General features: G+C 36.8%; 1 protein-coding gene across 1 annotated transcript in view; it reads left to right on the top strand.

Moving 5' to 3' along the window:
- The first annotated feature begins 690 nt into the window (after window positions 1-690).
- mthfd1l (methylenetetrahydrofolate dehydrogenase (NADP+ dependent) 1 like) overlaps window positions 691-20,566 on the top strand; it is a 60,948-nt gene continuing 41,072 nt past the window's right edge. The window contains exons 1-16 of the mRNA XM_056481184.1: window positions 691-1,011; window positions 3,627-3,711; window positions 3,798-3,848; window positions 4,043-4,096; window positions 4,383-4,507; window positions 6,011-6,111; window positions 7,451-7,587; window positions 7,736-7,847; window positions 8,231-8,313; window positions 9,299-9,396; window positions 9,513-9,686; window positions 12,326-12,462; window positions 13,911-13,957; window positions 14,254-14,361; window positions 14,556-14,630; window positions 16,267-16,369. Of these exons, the coding sequence (XP_056337159.1) occupies window positions 776-1,011; window positions 3,627-3,711; window positions 3,798-3,848; window positions 4,043-4,096; window positions 4,383-4,507; window positions 6,011-6,111; window positions 7,451-7,587; window positions 7,736-7,847; window positions 8,231-8,313; window positions 9,299-9,396; window positions 9,513-9,686; window positions 12,326-12,462; window positions 13,911-13,957; window positions 14,254-14,361; window positions 14,556-14,630; window positions 16,267-16,369 (1,726 nt within the window). The 5' untranslated portion in view covers window positions 691-775. The remainder of the gene's footprint in view (window positions 1,012-3,626; window positions 3,712-3,797; window positions 3,849-4,042; window positions 4,097-4,382; window positions 4,508-6,010; window positions 6,112-7,450; window positions 7,588-7,735; window positions 7,848-8,230; window positions 8,314-9,298; window positions 9,397-9,512; window positions 9,687-12,325; window positions 12,463-13,910; window positions 13,958-14,253; window positions 14,362-14,555; window positions 14,631-16,266; window positions 16,370-20,566) is intronic.

Raw genomic sequence — 20,566 nt, 5'->3', positions numbered from 1 at the left:
TTTCAACTGAAAGAAACTTGCACTGATCTTAAAATATCAAATCAGTTTTTTTATTTATTTATTTTCTGTCTCAAGATACACACCAGTAATTTTTTTATAAGCCACATTTATAAAAAAAATGTCTTAAAATAGACTATGGTCTATAGTCTGTGAGTCTTAAAGAGATAGTTCACCCCAAACGATCAAAATTTACGTACCCTTGACTTGTCACAAAACGGCTTGAGTTCTTTAAGTTATTTATTTATTTTTTGAGAAATGTTGAAAATCTGTAACCATTCACTTACTCCATTTTCCCACAATGGAAGTCAATGGTTACAATTTTTAAACAACTTCTTTTGTGTTCTTCAGAAAAAAGGAAACTCAGTGTTTTGGAACCACTTGAGGGTGACTAAAAGCCCAGTTAATTATTATTTTGGGTCTATCCGTATCTAACTATCCCTAAGCGAATATTTATTGTCTTTGATGGGCAATTATGGTATATTAAACAGAAACATTAAATGAAAAAACAAATTATACAAATTTATAACGCAGATTTGTAAATGATAAGAAAAATGCTGCGAAAAAATAAGATGTTGCCCAATGCCAGATGAGTCATTTGTGTTCTTGCTAAGACTTGTGAATAATTATTACCAAAACGCCTCAAGTGTTCTTCAGTGAGCGCGCTTCCGCGGTGCCGGTGTCTGGCACGCGCTTGTCTTGACTAAACCCAGTAGTGCTCGAGATCACCTGAGCATCAGACCGGACTCCGCTCTGCCAGCCGCTCCAGCTCAGCAGCATGATGAGACTGTCTGTCGCCTTTCGCCACGCTCATCGGAGCCACTCGAGCATACAGAGATTACGCACCGGTGTCAAAGTTTTAAACCAGGAGAACAGACACACACCTGATATCAGCGCGGTTTCTTCTCTGCGGGTTCGAGAAGCGAGCTCGACCAGCGGTACAACTGAAACAGCAGCCAGTTTACAAAGTCATGCGAGAAAATACGATGGACTACCGTATGAAAGAGCAGTTGGGTAAGAATAAAACTCTGTCAGTGAAAAACGTTTATGCGGGAAAGTTACACGTTTTTGAGGCAAGTTTAGCTGTACTGAAGATAAAGTGTCTCTTGTGTTGCCTTGATTTGTTTCCACGTGCTGCCGGTTTTTGTCTGCCTGCTGATGTAACTTCTGCTTCCCGTCTTCAGTCTGTCTTCACACTCTTCAGATGTACTGTAACTGTTCAGTGTCCTAAATAGGTGACATGTTTATATTGTGATACTGTATTTGTATATAAATGTCCTATAAATTGTGACTCTTTATTTTCAACTAAAGATGAAAGCTTTTAGTAGGTCAGTGTTACATTGCAAGTCCTCATCTAACCCGCTCCCCTGGTGGACGTTCACAAAACTGATTGTCTCTCAGTAGAGATTTTCTTTTGAGTGTCTGTGGGAACATGAGTTATTTTAAAGGATAATAGTTTTTTGTAACTACAAAAATCTGAAGTAACTCATACATGTCCACCATAACTGGAAACTGCAGTTGGAAGACAGACTATAGAAAGTATATACAACTATAAATGGTAGAATAGAGGAATACAGTTATTTTAGTAAAGCAAGAAACACTGAAAAGTGTTACAGAGCACCTTGGTCTTCCCTGAAAATGTATATTCTTTATGAGTGGCATTCAGTAATAAAACCATTTAATTATGTATAAATTTTAATCAGTGCCATATCAAACTCTGGTGATGTGATTTTTATATAAATTACATATTAAATGCAAATTTAAATGCATATTAAAATGTCTGTTTTAAAGGTTCTTTGTTTTGTGTAAAATGACTTATTCAGTGTATATGTACAACTGACTTGTACTTAGTAATATGTAATGTATATGTAATAGGACATGTTATTACTAACTTAACATTTTAATATTCCATTTAAAATGGTAACAACTTTTGATGAGGAATGGATGAACCAAATTTAATATTTACAAAATTTACATGTGACAAAATTGAAAGATTGAAAATGACTGCATTATTAAATAATAGCAGTTGTTAAATAGTTTTTAACCCTTTAACTGTCTGTTTTTAACTACATTAAAAAAGTTTTTGTTTAAACCTGAACTTATCTTGAAAAACTAGTGTGTGTGTGTGTGTGTGTGTGTGTTTGTGTATATGTAAATATCACCTATAATTCAAGTGAAACGCCAGATGTGGGGTGGCAGTTGAGAGGTTACAGATGTTCATGAAATTATTATTGTTTTAAAAGAATATTTCAGCATATAAGAGATCGTTAGAATGAATTATGTTCTGTAAGTGTTTCTTATAGTAAAAATATATGATAGTCTTTATTTTTAGCCCAGGGGGAAAATTATTTTATTTTAAATGTAAAATGTAACTTTAAAATGCATAATTTTAAAATATGAAAAAAGATCTCTTTTGTTATGCTGGAATATTGCTTTTCCTCTTTGAGCCACATACAATTGACACTAGGTATCTTTTTGGATGTTTGTAAATAGTCAAAGGTCAGGTAGCTGCTAAGTAGGGTTAAAGTAATCAGCGAAGATGTCTTTGCAGGCAGCCTTGCAAAAATATTTACAATGGCGCAACAGCTTGCTCTGTAACATTAGATAAATTTATCTGCTACTTCCAAAATGTTAACCAATCTGCTTCAAATGATTACGTTCAACTGAGCAAACAAAAACAAATACTTCAGATATGAATGTAGCAATATTTTCTGTTTGTCTTTCTGTTCTCATTCAAAGTCCAGAGCAGCATATATATTCAGTTAAAGTTTATTTGTGTAGCGCTTTACACAATAATTATTGTTTTAAAGCAGCTCTGCAGAGGTGCACATTATTGCATTACAATCAACATCAGAAAAGTGAAGTTATATTTTTGTAATGTGATCTGAAGATGTTATTGAGTATTGAGTGAGAACATACTGTGAGTGGCAAAATAAAATAAAAATAATAAGCCCTTATTAATAACGATTAAGCTTAAATTTGCAGCAACTGCTCTAATTGATTAAAGTCTTGAGTTTGAGAAATGCACAAAAATAAGCAAAATGATGGAGTGCTGGTTGATGCATGGTCAGCATTTTTGACTAAAGAGCAGTCATTATTAGATAACCAGAATTTCTTTAAATGCATGTCACTTTGCATTTCTTTTGCAATAAGAAGATATGAAAGAGTTCATTATTTTTTGATTGGCATAATTTTGGGGGAAGTGCAACTTCATATATCATTCAATCATTAATTTTCCTTCGGCTTCAGCCCCCAGTACTGGGAAACACTTCATATATCTAATAATAGTAAAATTATAATAAGAAATTAATAATACCCTGCATAGTCTTCACTGCATAAATAATATTTCATGAATCTTTTTTTAAAGCTTTAAAGTTATCATATATTGTGTCCAAAAGCAAGTATGTTTGAAGTGAATGAGTGTGCCTGGTTTGTGCTGTGGAATAAAGTGTTGTTAGGTTATGCTTATCATACTGACTTTATTTTACTTAGAAAATGAACAACCGCATAAAAGAAAATTCTCATGGTTCTTTTAAATTTTGTGGAAGTAATGCAGTTCCTGAAAGATGCAATAAATGCACTGTGAGTTGAGTGGTTAAATGTGTATTTTGTGTCCGTCTTATTTACAGTGACATTGTTCAGAAGTGCAGAGAAGAGCTGAAAGCTATTGGAGAAACCAACCCAGGCCTTAAACCTACACTGGCTATCATACAGGTCTGACTTTGTGTTTATGTGTAAAGTTTACATTTCTGTCAGTAAATCTCAGAAACTGAAAGCTGGTATGTTTTTAATTATCATAGGCTGGTGAAGATGATATCTTATTGGAAATGAATAAGAAGATGGCTGCAAAGGTATGATTTTGTATTATAGTTAGTCTAAAAGCTTTCACTATTTTATATTTGAACTTTTTTATTTATATATAAAAAACAGGTAACATTCAAATCATCTATTACTTTAGAGTTAGTGCCAGTGATGAATATTTTCTCAAGAAGATATTATATACCACTAGATTAGTTTGAATGTTTTTTTTTATTTGTCCACACAGATTGGCTTGAATGTGACACAGATTTGTCTTCCACACCAGTGCACAGAAGAGGAGGTCGGTGAAGTCTGATAATCTGAAATGCTATAAATAGCTTTTGTGAATAAACATGTTATACGTCTTTCTATCAGGGGCGTAGCGGACATTTTAAAAGTGGGGGGACGGCTGTATGAGATCATATAGTCATATAATTATTAATCACCTGTTTCTAAATGGTCTGTCTCTAAAAGTGAGAGGGACGTATCCCCCCATCCCCCTGGTTGCTACGCCCCTGCTTTCCATAGAAACAGTTCTCAACAGTTCTGTCTCATGATTTATTCATTTTTATGCTCCTGGTTTACAGGTCATTGAGGAGATCTTGAGGTTAAATGAAGATTCTCGTGTTCATGGCATTTTCCTACACCTTCCTCAGACCTTCCTTTCCAAAAGTGTTCGTAATGCCATCAAGCCACAGAAGGATGTGGATGGGTACGTTACTTATAGTTTGTTGTTTATGTGTACAACCATATTTTCAAATGAACAGTTTGCCACAACCATCAAAGTGAGTTAATATTTTAGGTTACACTTTATTTTAAGGGGATGTAGTTACAGTGTAATTATTCATTTATTTACTAAGTAATATTAATCATTTACATGTAATTACCATATGGTTGGGGTTAGAATGTGGGTTGGGTTTAGGGTTAGTTACCTGTAATTAAGCATAATTCCTTGTAATTATTACTATAGTAAGTGCATGGAACATGTGTAACTACATCACCTTAAATTAAAGTGTGACCATATTTTAAGTTAGTATTTTTGTGTGTGTTGTGTGGTTGTTTTATATGCATGATGGGGTTTTGCACCATAAGAAATTTTTTCACAGTTTTAAGAACTATTGGCAGATTAAAATGGATTTTGTGGACCACATTTTGCACCACAGGAAGTGGGAACAATTTTAGTTCTAGGAACTAATTTCTAGAAAGCAAACTAGCTCTTACTTCAGACCATGGTCTAATTAACCATAATATAGATGAGGGATGTAAACAAAAACAATGGTCCCAATGTATTTCCTGTTTTTTGTTTTTTTTAATGCATTTCCTCGTAGAAGAAAAAAGAGCCACATATTGATAAATAAAGTTATGTTAGTTGTTTTAACATTAAGTTATGATTGAATTGCCTCTTGTTACAGTTACAAATAGTTTGATAACAAGCAGGAAATATTCATGGGCCAATGACATGACCACATTGAAATAGTCTATAAAGTACAGAATGTGTATTCACAGTTTTATAAGACTGAAGGGTTTATTCTGTGAAAACAAGCACCTAGATGTACATTATTTCGCTTTTTGCATGGCTACTTGCCACAAAAGTAAACAATTAGACATGAAACATTAATTAAATGTGATGTAACTGTTTAATTTAATATAAAGCCTGCAAAACAGAAAATGTCTGAATGTAGTCCACGCTCAACACATGTATTATTTAGTCACAAGATGGCGCCAAACAGTACAGAACATCTGCGTGACAGAGAAGCATGTAAAATGTATATGAATTTACTCACAGATTATCCATAGTACTCAGAAGAGCCTGTGTTATGAGTTTCAGCATTTGTTATCTAGGAATAACATACATTGGAATGTTGTGATTGACCAATCAGAATCAATTATTCCAGAATGCCTTGTAATAAGTTTGTATTCCTTTTTACTTTTTAATCATAAATAGTTCCATCACCATTATAACACACAATACACAATCAAAACAGATCTTCAATAACATCATCCTCTATCCTCCAGTTGTTGATCATATTGAACGCAGTGTTTGATGTTGCTGATTTCCAGTTTTCTTCTGTTCAGATTTCTTTGCGACAATATGAATGATGAGGTCTTGTTCTTACTACCCAGAACAAAGGCCCCTATTAATTACAGGATACCTTATAATATATTAGAAATACATTTATACTCACAAACGCATTTCACATTTTTGGTTTTGTAGTGTGTGTGATCTTAATGTTGGCCGTGTGGTGTTGGGTGATAAGAGAGACGGCTTCACTTCACCTGTTGCTGGAGCTGTGCTGGAGCTGCTTGCCAGACATGGTGTGTAACTACTTGTAATATTTTCATTACATAGACAATTAAAGACCAAAATGTTCCACAAAATGTTCATTAATGAATACTGAAGAGTTCCTCTAAAAGTAATTTAAATTGCATGTTTGCTGTTCTTCAAAATATAGAGTAAATTCAAATGTTTTCAACTTTTCATCAGCAAACAGCAAAACATTAATTTTGTGTAATTGCAGCACAGAATACAGAAAGACATGTTTTGCAATTTATTCCTGTCATGATAAAGCAGAATTTTTAGCCTCAGTTCTTTGGTCTCAAAGGGATAGTCTACCCAAAAATGAAAATTGACTCACAAGTGGGTTTAAATCTTTGAGTTTTTTCTTCAATTCAACACAAAAGAAATTATTTTGATGAAAGCAGAAAAACTATAACCATTGACATCCATAGTAGGAAAAACTAATTATGCAGAAGTCAGTGGTTACAGGTTTTCAGCTTTCTTCAAAATAATTTATTTTGTGTTTATCAGAAGAAAAAAGGTATAAAAGCCTTGTCTGGGGGATAAGTGCACTGTAAAACCCAACAATCAACTTTATCAAATGAAATGAGTGTAATTAACTCAATTGACTGAAAGTTAACTCTACTCATTTGAAAAGTGTTTTGAACTAAATTATTAAATTAAATACCTCATTACTTCAACTTAAATGGAGTGAGTTCACAGTACTCGTAGAGATTCATTTTTTAACTTAATATGGTTTGTAGCATGCGGTTTCCTCAAAGGGTTTGAGTTGCCCTAACTTATTGGGTTTTACAGTACTCAGTTGATTTGAGTTCTCTTCAATTATTGGGTTTTACTGTGCTTAGATTGTTTCATTTACTCAAATGGGTTAAGTTCACAGTCCTCATTGGGTTTAATTTTTTAACTTAAATGGTTCATTGCAATTGGCTTCCTCAAATGGTTTGAGTTACCCTAACATTTTGGGTTTTACAGTGTGAGTAAACAGTACCAAGTAACACTTTAGAAGTCATTCTTTTTATTATTGGTTGAATATTCTTTTTTTTTTTTAATATATACAAATATCTAAAGATCCTGATTATGCACACAAAAATAAACAGATATGATCCTTCTGTGATTTTTCAATGTGATTCTGTTTTCAAGAAATGCTTTAAACAGCTGTGGTAATTCGTTACAGTTTTAGTAGCAAATAATTTACTGTCCTTTGATAACGTTCATGTCTTCTTTCTGAATAAAAGTACTTTCTTTAAATAAAAGTAAAGTTTTTGTAACACAGTGTTGTAATGTAAAAGTTGAGATGAAATCTGTGGTGAATTAAAATCCGTTTACAGCATTTATCCTTGTGCAATTTACTTGTAGATGCTCCATTAGTTGGCAAGATGGCAGTGCTGGTGGGTGTGGAGGGACCCCTGAAGGTGGCTCTTCAATATCTTCTGCAAAACAATGGCATGATACTTCAAACCTGCCTGTGGAGCTCAACAAACCTGCAAAAACAGGTAAATTGGCTGATAGATGTGGGAGATTTTGGTTGAGTTCATCTTTAGGCGCTGTTTGCCATTTTAACCACCAGAGGGGAGTGCTGCTTTTTTTAAGAAGGTCGTCTGGATAAATCAAGGCAAACTCAAAATTGCGACTGTCTTTCAGATCATGGATTCGGATGTGGTGATATCAATAAACACAAACCACAATCACATCCCATCAACATGGTTAAGACCAGGCGTGGCAGTCATCGACCTCGGTTCGGCACTAATGGAAGGTATATTTCTTTCAAGTAAAGATACAATGCTTGGCAGGAAGAATAACAATTGATTTTTACATTGCTGCTGTATATAAAACATACAGGGCACTACTTTTCTTGCGAATTCTCATCTGATATTTGAAGCAACTGTTATAATTATTATTTTTTTGTACTCTGAATGTGAAAGACAGGGATGTGGTTGAAGTCAGTCAGAAGGTTTTCTTCACCTCTCATTACCTGCCTTCTCCAAAAGACCTTAATGGATTTCAAGACCCATGCTATTTCCTCCACAGCCCACAGAGATTCCATTAGTGTGGGAACATAATAAGACACCACTAATTGTATTTCCTTAGATGCTCAGTCTGGGCCAACTTTTCTTAAATATGATCTTTATTTCCTAGAGCACCCTGACAGCTGGGAGGCCAGAGTTGAAGCTCAATCTGCCGCAGGACTCGGGCCTCTAACTGCTGCTTTTCGAATTCAGGTGAGAGACCCTCTGCTGCTGCTCTTCCTTTCGGTCAAGTCCTTTAAAATTGACTAAATAATCTACTCTAAAATCTGTCTGTGATCGTATTATCTGTCAAAGTTTAGTGAGCGATAATTCAATTGGCTTATAAAGGTGGAGTTTTTGATTTACATGTTACTTTTACAATGTTTAGGATCATTACTTTTTTAGGGACACATCGGAAGTACAGTAAAACAATATTACTATGAAATATTATGATGATTAAAAATAACTGAATAGATTTTAAAAAGCAGTTATTTACAGTATGTGATGGCAACGCTAAATTTCATCATTCATTTTCATTAGTTATCATGGAATAACTTCTGAAGGATTATGTCACACTGAAAACTGGAGTAATGTTGCTGAAAATTCAGCTTTAAATCGCAGGATATATTAAATAGGAATCTACATTTCAATAGGTTATTTAAAATTGTTATAATATTTCACAGTTTAAAAGTTGTTTTTAGTTTAACTGTGTTTTATTGATGCACATTAGTCAGAGAGTTATAGTATTGAATACAAAGAATCACAAGACATCAACTGTATAAAATACAATTATACATTCCTGAAATAAATACAATTATATATTCCATCAAAAACAATATAAAAAACACAAAACACTAATAAAAAAAAAAAATAAAAATAGGATAAATAAAATGACATTATAGATAAAAGAAACACATATTAGGCTACACAGCAATACAGAAAACATTTACAGTAAATACAAATGTACAAAATGTACAGCGGTAAAAATTTAATAAAGAAATTATATTGTAATTAAAAAAAGGAAGAAAGATAGAAAAAACCATATAAACATTCATATTTTCTCTGTGTTCTCTATTCATATTAATAGTTATTTCTGATCAAATAAATGCAATCTTAAAATCTTGCTGGTCCTAAACTTTTGAGCGCTGGTGTATTTTGAAAAGGTTGGCTAAGGAAATGTTTGTGGTGTTTGTGTCAGCATGTGGTGAGGAGCAGCAGACGGTGGATACAGGAACAGCAGTACCAGCCGTGGAGCCTCCGGCCACTAAAACTTCACCCACTGTCACCTGTGCCCAGGTATGGGCAAATCCACCTTGTGCTTTCTTCCATATAAGCATCACTCAAACCTCAGCTTGTTCATTGTGCACACAACTAATAGTTGTCTGCTACTTTCTGCTTTGTGGGTCCAACAGTGATATTGAGATCTCCAGAGCACAAACTCCCAAACCCATATCCCAGCTGGCCCAGGAAATTGGTCTGCTACCGGAGGAGCTTGAGGCTTATGGGAACACCAAAGCCAAAGTCCATTTATCTCTCCTCAATCGCCTCCAACACCAGCCTGATGGCAGATACATCCTGGTGGCAGGGTGAGACAAAATCACATGATATGAAGGCGGTGCTATATGTTTGAATGACAAGGTGATCAGGTACAGTTGGTTAATATTGAAATTAATAAGGGCTGTTCCTGTTTTTTTTCAGTCTGTGTCAAGTACATTTATATGTACATCTTGTCCTTGTACATTATATTATTAGCCGGTGTTAGGGAGGCGGGGGCTAGCTTACAAGCTTTATAAATATGTATTTTATGAATTTAAATATTTGCTTCGATTAGCATGTGATGAGCATGAAATGTTTTGTTTTTTGTATGTTGTAACAAAACTAGTAATCAATTGTTTAAGCTGTGAGTCAGTTCAATTTTACAATCGTTTTGGTTTTGACCACAATAGATTTGTAGAGTCAAAATCATTGACTGAAAGAGTGGTGATTGATTTCCAGTTCTCCAATTGTGTTTTTTGTTTGTTTTTTGCTGTATCAGTGTCTCATGCACACTGTGTGGATCAGCTAAAAAAAGGAAAATATGCTGTATGGACATTATTAGGGTAGATTAGACTCCGATGTCGCAGTCACTGGCCCTTGGCTGAATGTCTGCTACATAAGACAAACACGCTTGAAAACACTTAAGAACAAAAGTCTTCATCTCATTTTTTGAATTCTATAGTAATAACAAAAGATGGAGTGTTCTTTAACATTGACACTCCACCTGGAAACAAAGCCAACCCTGTCTTGTTTTTAAACGAACTTATTAGATTTACACTGGTCTGTTAATGGAGGGCAATCGACTACGTTTTCACATATCTAAATATGACCCCGAACTAAACAAACTGTAATTTGGTTACTTTTAGATGTTAGTCAGGTGGTGTGGTTCTTTTCCAATGAAAGCTGAATGAAAAGCTTTTCTATCAGTCTAAAGGTGTATATATGAATATTTGAATACATTTTCATTTGAATAAACTATCATCAGAACTACATTTTATTACAGTTTATAGCCACATTTACTGTTTGTATTGGACTGTATGGTTTAACTACTTCCTGTAAAGGTTTTTTTTCTGTTCAATCTTTGGTAATATTCATGCTACACCAGGTGCATTAAATAATACCAATACTAACAGATACACTATTTTGAATAACATTAGATTAAATACTGTTGGTTTTAATTTTTTTCTGTTAGTTCACATTAACTTGTGTGACATAAACTAATGTTAACTATTGCAACCTTCTGTTACCCAAGTTTAAATGAAACCAAAAAGTCTAACAGGAACTTTGTCGACCAACATTAGCTCATTCTGAAAACGTAACACTATATACATTTCTGGAGATCGCGAATTATGTAGCCAGAGATACGTATGGCTGCATTTCGTCTTTAAAACGAACACCACAGGGTGGTATGACGCAGTTGCTTTTCACACTTACCAGCTAACCGCTTACCTCCATATGAACAGCATTCCCGCTGTTACCAGTTTGCCCAGTAGCTCGCTCTGTATGTCAGCAGACTTGAGACGCAGAGATTAGTTGACCATGATGATAGGGTTTAAGTCCAGTGAAGAACGGTTCTAGAAAGTGGATAAGAAAAAAAAAATTAATAAAATAAAATAAACAAGTATTTTACAGGGTGAGAATGTGGTAAAATCTGTAAACATGGTAAAAATTAAGTGAGGGCTTTTCTTTTTCTGGATTGCGTCGGTTGGGTTTAGGGAAATGGGTGGGCGGGTCAATCAGTGCTTTTAAAAACACCATTGGTTTGGTTTAGGGAAGGAGGAGGGTGGGTCAGTCGATCGGTCAGTCAGTCAGTCGACAGCGGCCTCTGGTGAAGTTACGCGAGAAGAGCAGGTGTGAATAGCACTCACAAAAGAAATTTGAGATCACAAAAAGCATACACAGTGGTGGCCTCTGGTGGATTTGTGCAAACAAAAACTGCAAAAAAATGTAGCTCCTGGGACGTATTTAGCGCTCTCCAGAAATGTATACAGAGGTACGTTTTCAGAATGAGCCTGGGTTGATATCGAACTTTTTTTCATCAGCTAATTCTAAATGCATTGATGACCATATTTTATTACATTGCAAGAACCTGAATAGTAAAAGTGCTGATACTAATAGATATAAAAAGCATTTGAGGCAAACCCCAGCTCTATGTTTGTGTGTTTTCATGCTTTCGTTTGTACTCTGCCTCTAAATTCCTAGAGAGAGTGATTGGTGGGCCAGGGATCTTATCTAGCACAGGCCCTCAAGCCCACCAGGAGCCTCCCTTTCATCCGTGTGTGTGAAGCGTGGCTCAGTCAGCTCCGATCGGGGGCCCAGGATCTCTTTCATGTGTGTGGGGAATGCGCAGACCCCTGGCTTTATCAGCGGCCCCTTCCCGGTCCCCTAACTCTTTCTTTAAGTCCGGCTCTTTGTTCTGCCTACAGACGCTGTGAAGCAGCACTGCCCTCCTCACCGGCCTACTCAATTACTGTCAGCCACTGGCATGCCTTTACTGCGCTGCCAAAAGAGCCGCTCCACAAAGACGGAGAATGGGAGGATGCTGATGGGGAGAGGGTTTGCCGGTAGTCTAATGTAGTGAGATCAGAGGGAAAAAGAACAGGAGAAGATGGATGAATAGATGTATAGTCGCACAGCCCTCTCTCTGTGAAAGCATGTGCTGATAATGTTTTTGCTCTATGTTTTTCAGTATAACTCCTACTCCTCTGGGTGAGGGGAAGAGTACAGTGACCATAGGTTTGGCCCAGGCTCTCTCCGCTCATCTCAGACTCAACTCCTTCGCTTGCCTGAGACAGCCTTCACAAGGCCCAACTTTTGGTGTTAAAGGTGTGCTTGCTCTACATTTGTGCATGTGTGTCTTATGTTGCACAGCTATATTCAATTAAATTCATCTTTATTTCTAAAGCGCTTTTGTAATGTAGATTGTGTCAAAGCAGTTTAACATAGATGTTGTAGTAAATTGAAATTGTGTCAGTCTAAATTTAGGTATTTTGTTTGCTAATAGCCAAAAATACATTGTGTCCATCAAAATTCTTGATTCTAATCATATATTGATTTTAATGATATATAAATATTCATCTAAATTAACTTTTCATTTGATTAAAAGCCGAAATATTGCCAGACAGATTAAGCAACTTTCGGTTTTTGAAGAGATCGGCTTCAGTGAAAAAGGATTCACACAGGATACACTCTTGTAGGCCTATTCATTATTGATTTTTTAACATTAAACGCATAGTAATCAAGCTGAACTTCGGAAAAAGTGCTCACTGCGGTTGCCGCGATGGTTGCTTATTAATCTCTGCAGTTGGCTTATTAATGGCACGGCATTGCTAAATCACTCATTTTAATAAAAAATAAGATTATTTATTATTAAACATTGTGAGATGTTGGTCGAGGGATTTTTAAAATGAGAATATGCGTTGCGTATTTATGGCTATTGATCTGATCTACCCGCGATCCACCCATAGTTAAACATCAAGTAGGTGCGTTGAAGGTGCGTGTATAAATTTGTTGTGTTTCCTCCAGATGCTGCCACCTTTGTCAGGCAAAGTTTGCAGATTGCCTCATTGATGTTTTCAGGTTCTCTTTTTGCATTTGTTTTGAACCCAAAATATTGCCAAACAGGCGCTTTTGCATTGCGGTTTGATACTAAATTGTCCGCCATTCTCTTTCTGTAAATTCGACTCCTCCCGTTCTCCTCACATGATAAATGAAATATGACGCATTGTAGCTATGTTCAGATTTTAGTTATAGTGCATGCTCTCGTCTTAAGTAAATTATTTAGAATTATATTTTCCATTTAGTTCAAATAAATATTTAATAAAAAAAAAACGAATACTTAAATAAAACAAATGTGGGGATGATGTCACGGTGGAAAGTGATGTCACCAGTGTTGCGTCTTAAAACCGGTAACACAGTCAACACCGTCTATTGTGGCAAGCCTACTCTGCACTGGACTTTAGACCAGTTTTTAGTTGGTCAATGGCACGTTCCATTTCAGTTTTTCAAAATCGCACCGCTTCAGCAATGTACCTTAACACATCTCCTTTTTAGACCGGCATGCCCATGAGTCCACTAAGTGGCGCAAATGGATTTGCTATTTGAACATTGTGAAAAAAAAAGTGAAAATTAGAGCTGCGCTGGTCTGAAAGTAGCAAGAAATCACGCCAAACACGTCTTGCGCATTTATTGTGCCGGGTGTATGATAGGGCCCATTGTCTTGTGTTTTGGTTGCTTTGTTTGTTAGTCTGCTTCATTATTTGGTCTCCCTGCAGGAGGAGCGGCGGGTGGGGGATATGCACAGGTCATTCCTATGGAGGAGGTGAGTTATACAGATATCCTGTCTCCCGCTATCACAAAGCCTTTTCCCATCTTACCTAAACTGATGAAGATTCTTGAATAACTCACTCAGCCATTAACATGAAGTAAAATTAAGTGGTAAATGGTATTGTTAAAATTGCCCCCTTCCTAAAACACTATGGCCTTTTTTACATTTACACTCAAATTCTAGGTTTGTAGTATAATGCCAGACTTTGTGTGTAAGAGAGAGCTGAAATTGTATTCATCAGAAGCTTCAGAAAGCAGCTTGCTCTGTCTAACTTTCTTTTTTCTTCTCAGTTTAATCTTCACCTCACAGGAGACATCCATGCTATAACCGCAGCTAATAATCTAGTGGCGGCAGCTATTGATGCCCGCATACTCCATGAAGCTACCCAATCAGACAAGGTAGAGCACTGCTGTCTTAATGCCTTTGTGAATTTTTTTTTTTTCCACAGGATATTCTTTCTGAGTTTTATGTTGTGGTTGATCAATATTTAGCCAGTCCATAGCATTAAAGGTGGTTGTTTCTGGTTTTATAAGTAAATGTTTATGAGTTTCTTATCTTTTTATGACTTGTGTGATCTTTTTATGTCTTTTAGGCCCTGTACAGCAGACTAGTGCCATCTGTTAATGGTGTGAGGCGCTTCTCTCCCATACAGCTGGCTCGCCTACAGGTGAGTCTGGACTAGACAAACATTTTAAGTTTTATTGCTTGATAATGCCCTAATCATTGGATGTAACCAGAGAAATGCTTTTCAACTAAGGGAAATGAAGGCTTCTTGATTAATAAAAATTATTTAAATTGGTTTTCAAGCTTCAGAAATTCAGGGTAAGCTTAAAAGATCCAGACTTTCCATTATCTTAAACAGAGCTGGATAAATTTGGTTTTCATAGTATTTTTTTCTTACTAATGGAAGTCGATGAGTGCCATCAACCAGCATTGTTCAAAATATCTTCTCTTGTGTTGTTCTTTTGAGAAAATGAACTCAAAAGAAGTTTTAAACGAGTGAAGGGTGAGTAATTGATGACACAAAAAGTCAAAAATGTGGATAACTATTTCTTTAATCCCTAATCCTTATCTAGTAAATGGGATCCCCAATGAACATCCAATTTATATATATATATATAAAAATCATAATAATTATTAAATGATTTTTTATTTATTTATTACTTTAACTTTATTTAGTAGTAGGCAAGTCTTTTAATTGAATAAAAAAAACTGTTTAACAGTCATAACAACTATAGATCTTAACACAGCAACTCAAGCATATACAAGAACAGAGTACATGAACGAAAAGTAGATAATACAAGGTGAAATAATAATAATAATAGATAAAATAAATAAATTTAGGGGTGGGGAGATCACAATTCAAGTATTTGGAATAAATCTGTCTTCGAAGAATGACAGGAATGGTCTCCAAACCTTAAACAATCTATTATTTGAGCCTTGGGTACAAAGTTATTCTAGTTTTAGCTATGACATGACATTTTTTACCCATTTAGTATGTGTAAGTGATTCAGTGGACGTACGCTGTAGAAGTATAAGCTTTTGGCCGACAAAAAAGAGAAAGCTAGTGCATTTAATTGACCTGCTGGTAGTGCAAGGTTTTCAGGTGTCACAACAAATATTGCTATTACTGGATCTGGTTGTAATCTCCTTCTTACATATATAAGAAGTAGTCTCAAACACAGCAGATTAAAATTGTCCTAGGGATGGACACGTCCAGAACATATGGCCTAAGGTGGCCTCATCTCTGTGGTATATCTTAATTTATTTAGATTAAAATTAGGGCTTTAAATATCATTGTGGCCCTAAGTGCTTGTAGAAAGTGCAGTACATCAGGTAATCAACAGGGGTCCTCATGCAGCTTCTACGAAAACTTTCGTATAAGGTTATAATTCACAGCAAGGCTCAGCTGTTCACAAGTTTCAATGTTTTTCTCTTTTTGTTTAAGTAAACAAGTCATGTTGTGCTATGCTGGCTGTGACACAGATAAGCCCAGAGACTCCTCTAAACACAAACTGTTTATGTTTGCTCAAAGACTGACTGGGTTGACTTGCATTTGGAGAGCTAAAGCTGGTGAATTTCTGAGAGACTGACAACGATAAAAAAACATAATTAAAATGAGAGTCTGAAAAAGACATCTGTGACCATACTGGGTCCTCCAATTGCAAAACATTTACAATTTAGGAAAACGCTCCTGAGACAAAGCCAGAACTAACTGCAGCAGAGAAAATGGTTTAATAGTTGGTTTGTTTAATTTGAAGGATCAGTTTTTTCATTGTGTCTTTCTCAACATTTTTTTTCAGCGTCTTGGAGTAAACAAATCCAATCCCACTGATCTCACACCACAAGAGGTCAGTGCGTTTGTCCGTCTTGACCTTGACCCTGAGAAGGTCACATGGCAAAGAGGTAGGAGCCTGCTTAATTTGCATTGCTTTACTGTTCTTTATATGACAGGTTCCTATGACAAAGTCTCAACAGTTGACCGGTCACAAAAGTATTTTGGGATTACGTTGAATGGTATTTGATGTAAAAAAAAAATTAGGTATGACAAAGTACATGGCCATCAAGATGCTATTTCAACATTATCGTACTTTGGGACCCTTCCATTTGAATCCATCACAGTTCAAACTGGCAATATTGTTACATCTGAGAGCAGTTTTTAAGAACTAGTCCCCCTTGAGCACGTACAGTAACACGTCTGCTCTACGCACCTGGAGGAGATGCCAAATGTAAACCTTCTGCATTTGGTTATGACGCAGTGCCGTCTGATCGCTGGGGAATGAGATTCAGCTGGATCGGGGTGTTTCCCGTTTCACTCGTGGCCGCCTGGGAACATCTGCTGACTTTAGCCCTACATTCAGAAGATAGTGGTGCAGTGACTGATGGGATATTTGCTCTGTCGGTTCAAAAGTGCACAGTAAGACGAGGGGCCTGGAAGATTAAGAACAGCTTTACATCTCTCTCCTGCTGGGAATGTGTGTGTCTAAGGAGATATGACAGAACTTTCTGTCTCTCTGTGTGATGTTCATAAATGTAATGTTTAAGCCATTAGCTTTTCCCGTGGTCGATAATGGGACTATATGACTGTAAATAATGATCTTTTGGACTACTTCGTCATGGGCTTCCTTTTACTAATCAGTCTTCAGATAAACCTTTTAGATGTGCCATGTGGTTCATGTACGGCATGTTCTGTCACAGAGAGATGAAATAAATCCAATACACAAGAGGAATATTGGAGACAGCCAGAAAGCAGACTAAACCACTGTTGAAATTTTTGCCGCTTGTGACATGTTTGAAATGAGTTTAATAACTGTTCAGCATTTCCATGAGAAAATACCAGAGGGTTTGAATTCTTTCTCCTTCAACATCTCAGTCCTCTGGGAGTTGTGTTTGTCTCATGCTGCCCCCTCCTACATTCAGTTTGGCTGAATGAAAAAAAATACCCAAAATGCTAAATGCCTTTGAGGAATGTATGCTTATTGAAAGTTTGTGGTTTCTCTTGGTGTTCATCCCTCTGGGTCTCTCCTTAGGTCATTGGTTTTTGAGATTCATTAGATTGCCTCATACATTTACTCTGCAGTGACGGCCAGATCTGCAAAATCAGTCCAGCTTGTATCACTTATCGTCCAGCTGAGTTCCATCATGACGTGATTCCTTCCAGCCTGGTCTTCAAACACAATACTGCTATATTTGCGTCGATTGAACAAGACAACCAATATCATCTTTCTATCTGGTGATGAGTTAAGAATATGCGATCAGAAACATTTTATGCTAAAAATGGGTCTTATATTATGCTTTTTTCGTTTTCTGTAGTGTTTAATGTTGCTGTTTGCGCATGAAAAAGCAAAGTTAAAAACAAAAAGTCCACTATACTTCTGGTAATGGACACATCACAACATCGCAAATTTAAAGGGCATCTGTGATAAAAATCATCTTTTGGGAGCTGTTTAAACAGAACTGTGTGCAGGTATAGTGTGTCCACAGTCATATTGGAGTGTTAGAAACACAATAAGCCTCTTTTTTTTTTTAAATGTCCTGATATTAAAATAAGATCCAAATTCCTCCCATTTTGAGGCCGACCGCAACATGACGTAGGAGTGCGGTTTTCCGCGCTCACCGAATTGATTGACAGACCCGTATTAACATGTCTCCATAGTAATGCGTTTAATCATATCAACAAGACAGAACGTGCGCAAAGCAACTGGGATTCAGGTCTCTGTGCTTATCAATCATCATCAAATGTGATCAAGAATGAGTTTTACTAGTTTAAAACGTTTTTAAAACATTTGTAATGAATTACAGCGATTTACCCTAGCTTAACTTATCACTACAGCCACGTGTCAGTACAATTATAAAAGAAGACACTTCAGTTTCGGTTTGTGGACGTTAAATCAGGTTTATTTTGTACATTACCATAACGACATTGTGTGTAACTCATCGTTGCAGCTCCACAACACATACATCAAATCATCATTGGTAAAGTTCTAACTGTAGTATTTTTCACAAACGTTATGTGAGATCTGCTTCCTTTATGTCTGTCACTGTGCTGTTTATCTGACTCAGCCGAGGCGGAGATTAGCCGCATTTCCACTATCGGGCCAGTGCGAGCCAGGGCTTTAATCGGGCCAGGCCGGGCCAATAGCCCGGGAGGTTGAGAAATGAGGCCGAAATCATGTCGCGTTTCCACTGTCGGGCTAGTTGCTCGCAGCGCGTCACGCAAACACCGCCCCCAGAACGTCCCCCGAATCAAACGTCACACAACCCGTCACACAACCCGCCCACTTCAGCGGGAACAAAAAACTCAAATTATAACCACAAACACAACCTGGCATCACTACGAGAGCTGGAAGATGGAGAACACCGAAGCGATTGCTTTTTTACTGTTTGTGGTCTGTTGGTGTAAGGCCAGACAGCGATCCCTGGATAAGGACATTCGAGTTCGGCGGCATTTACTTCGAACACAGATTTTGGCTGCAAGGCGCAAAAGAGCAGCCGAGCGACGAGAACGACGTATAGCAAAACAAATGTAAGGGAAGAAAGCATCTTGTCTCCTCTTTACCTGACAGGAAAACTCTGCCTTTGTACGTAACCCCGCCCCGAAGCCCCAGTTGGCCCTCCTTGGCCCAAGGTATTCGGCGGGCCGAAAAAGGCCGGATGCTGGCCCCAAGGAAGCCCTGCTTTGGCCCGATTATGCCCCGGAAGTGATAGTGGAAACGCGACTGGCCTTGGCTCGTCCTGGCTCGCTCGCTTTAGGCACGATAGTGGAAACGCGGCTATTGAGGTACACTCTGACTGGCACGTAGGAATGGTGGGCGAGGAGAACTAGCATTAAAGGCACAGGCAACAAAAACAGCTACATTGTGTTCAGAGCAGGAAATTACAATATTCTGAAAGGCATAATAAATAATCTGATGGGTGTTTTGAGCTGAAACTTTGCATCTGGAAACCCAAAAGTCGTATCTTATATCTTGAAAAAGGGTAAAATAAGTGCCCTTTAAGTTATTCCCAAAGGTGATATATAATATACTATCACACATGCAATATCTTTACCTACTATTTCAATTCTCAGACATAAAACTGCATTTTGTGAACTTTTTTGTTTTGCTTTTGACATCACAGCATTTTCACTGCAGGGTGTGACTCTGCTCACAAGGCAAGGCAAGTTTATTTATATAGCACAGTTCATACACAACGGTAATTCAAAGTGCTTTACATATACAAGAATAAAGAAAACAAGAAAATAAAAACAACAAAGAAATAAAAATAATTAAAAACAGTTTGGTGCTGTTTGGTAAGGCTTGGTTAATCTTGGTTTGCTTTTCCACTGCATTTTAGTATTGCTTTAATTGTGTGGGATTACAGTCTGAATTTCCCTATTCAGCTCACATTAAATCTCCTGGCTCTTCAGTCATCCATTTATGATGCTATTACGATAAATATTTTTAATTTCTGTCATTACTGTGTGAGAGAGAGCTCATACAGAAGATAGATCACTGCTTGCTCTACCACTTATCATTAACTTTTCATTAATTTTTAGAAGTATAGCAATATGTAAGCCTTTTCTTCTCGCTTTTCACACTTCGCCTTACATGGGCAGGTCATAGATACACGGACAGATTTTTACACTGAGAGGAACATCTGCACCTCGTCTTCTGATCAAAATACAGCCATGTTGAGTGCTACAGTCAAAACAAATTAATCCTACAGTAGCTGTTACTGACTTTACTGTGCATTTAGATGTCTTTTGTAGCAAATTTAATGACGAGGGTAGTGATGATTCTCTCTGGCCCTTACACGTAAGATTTTGGTAACGGTCGAGGTGGGAACTCAGCCGAGGTGGTAATAAAAAAAGTACTGTGTACCAAGTGTAACCCCCCCCCCCCCCCCCCCCCCGAAAAGAATTAGAGCTATGTTGAACCAAAACATTTAATACCATGTAGTGGAAAACACCTTATGTGTAGTTTACTTGCCATCTGACAGACAGTTTTCTGTGCGCTCTTCAATTGTTTGTGCTCTCAGAAAAACTGTGTATATCATTAGTTTAAACTGACAGGGATTGAATACACATGCAAATATATTGTTGCTGGAGTAACAGAAACTTGT

This window comes from Danio aesculapii, chromosome 20 (assembly GCF_903798145.1).
Source record: "Danio aesculapii chromosome 20, fDanAes4.1, whole genome shotgun sequence".
In the NCBI taxonomy this organism is placed as follows: domain Eukaryota; kingdom Metazoa; phylum Chordata; class Actinopteri; order Cypriniformes; family Danionidae; genus Danio; species Danio aesculapii.
Note: the sequence above shows the minus strand (reverse complement) of the source record. Positions and strands in the feature narration are given on the sequence as shown.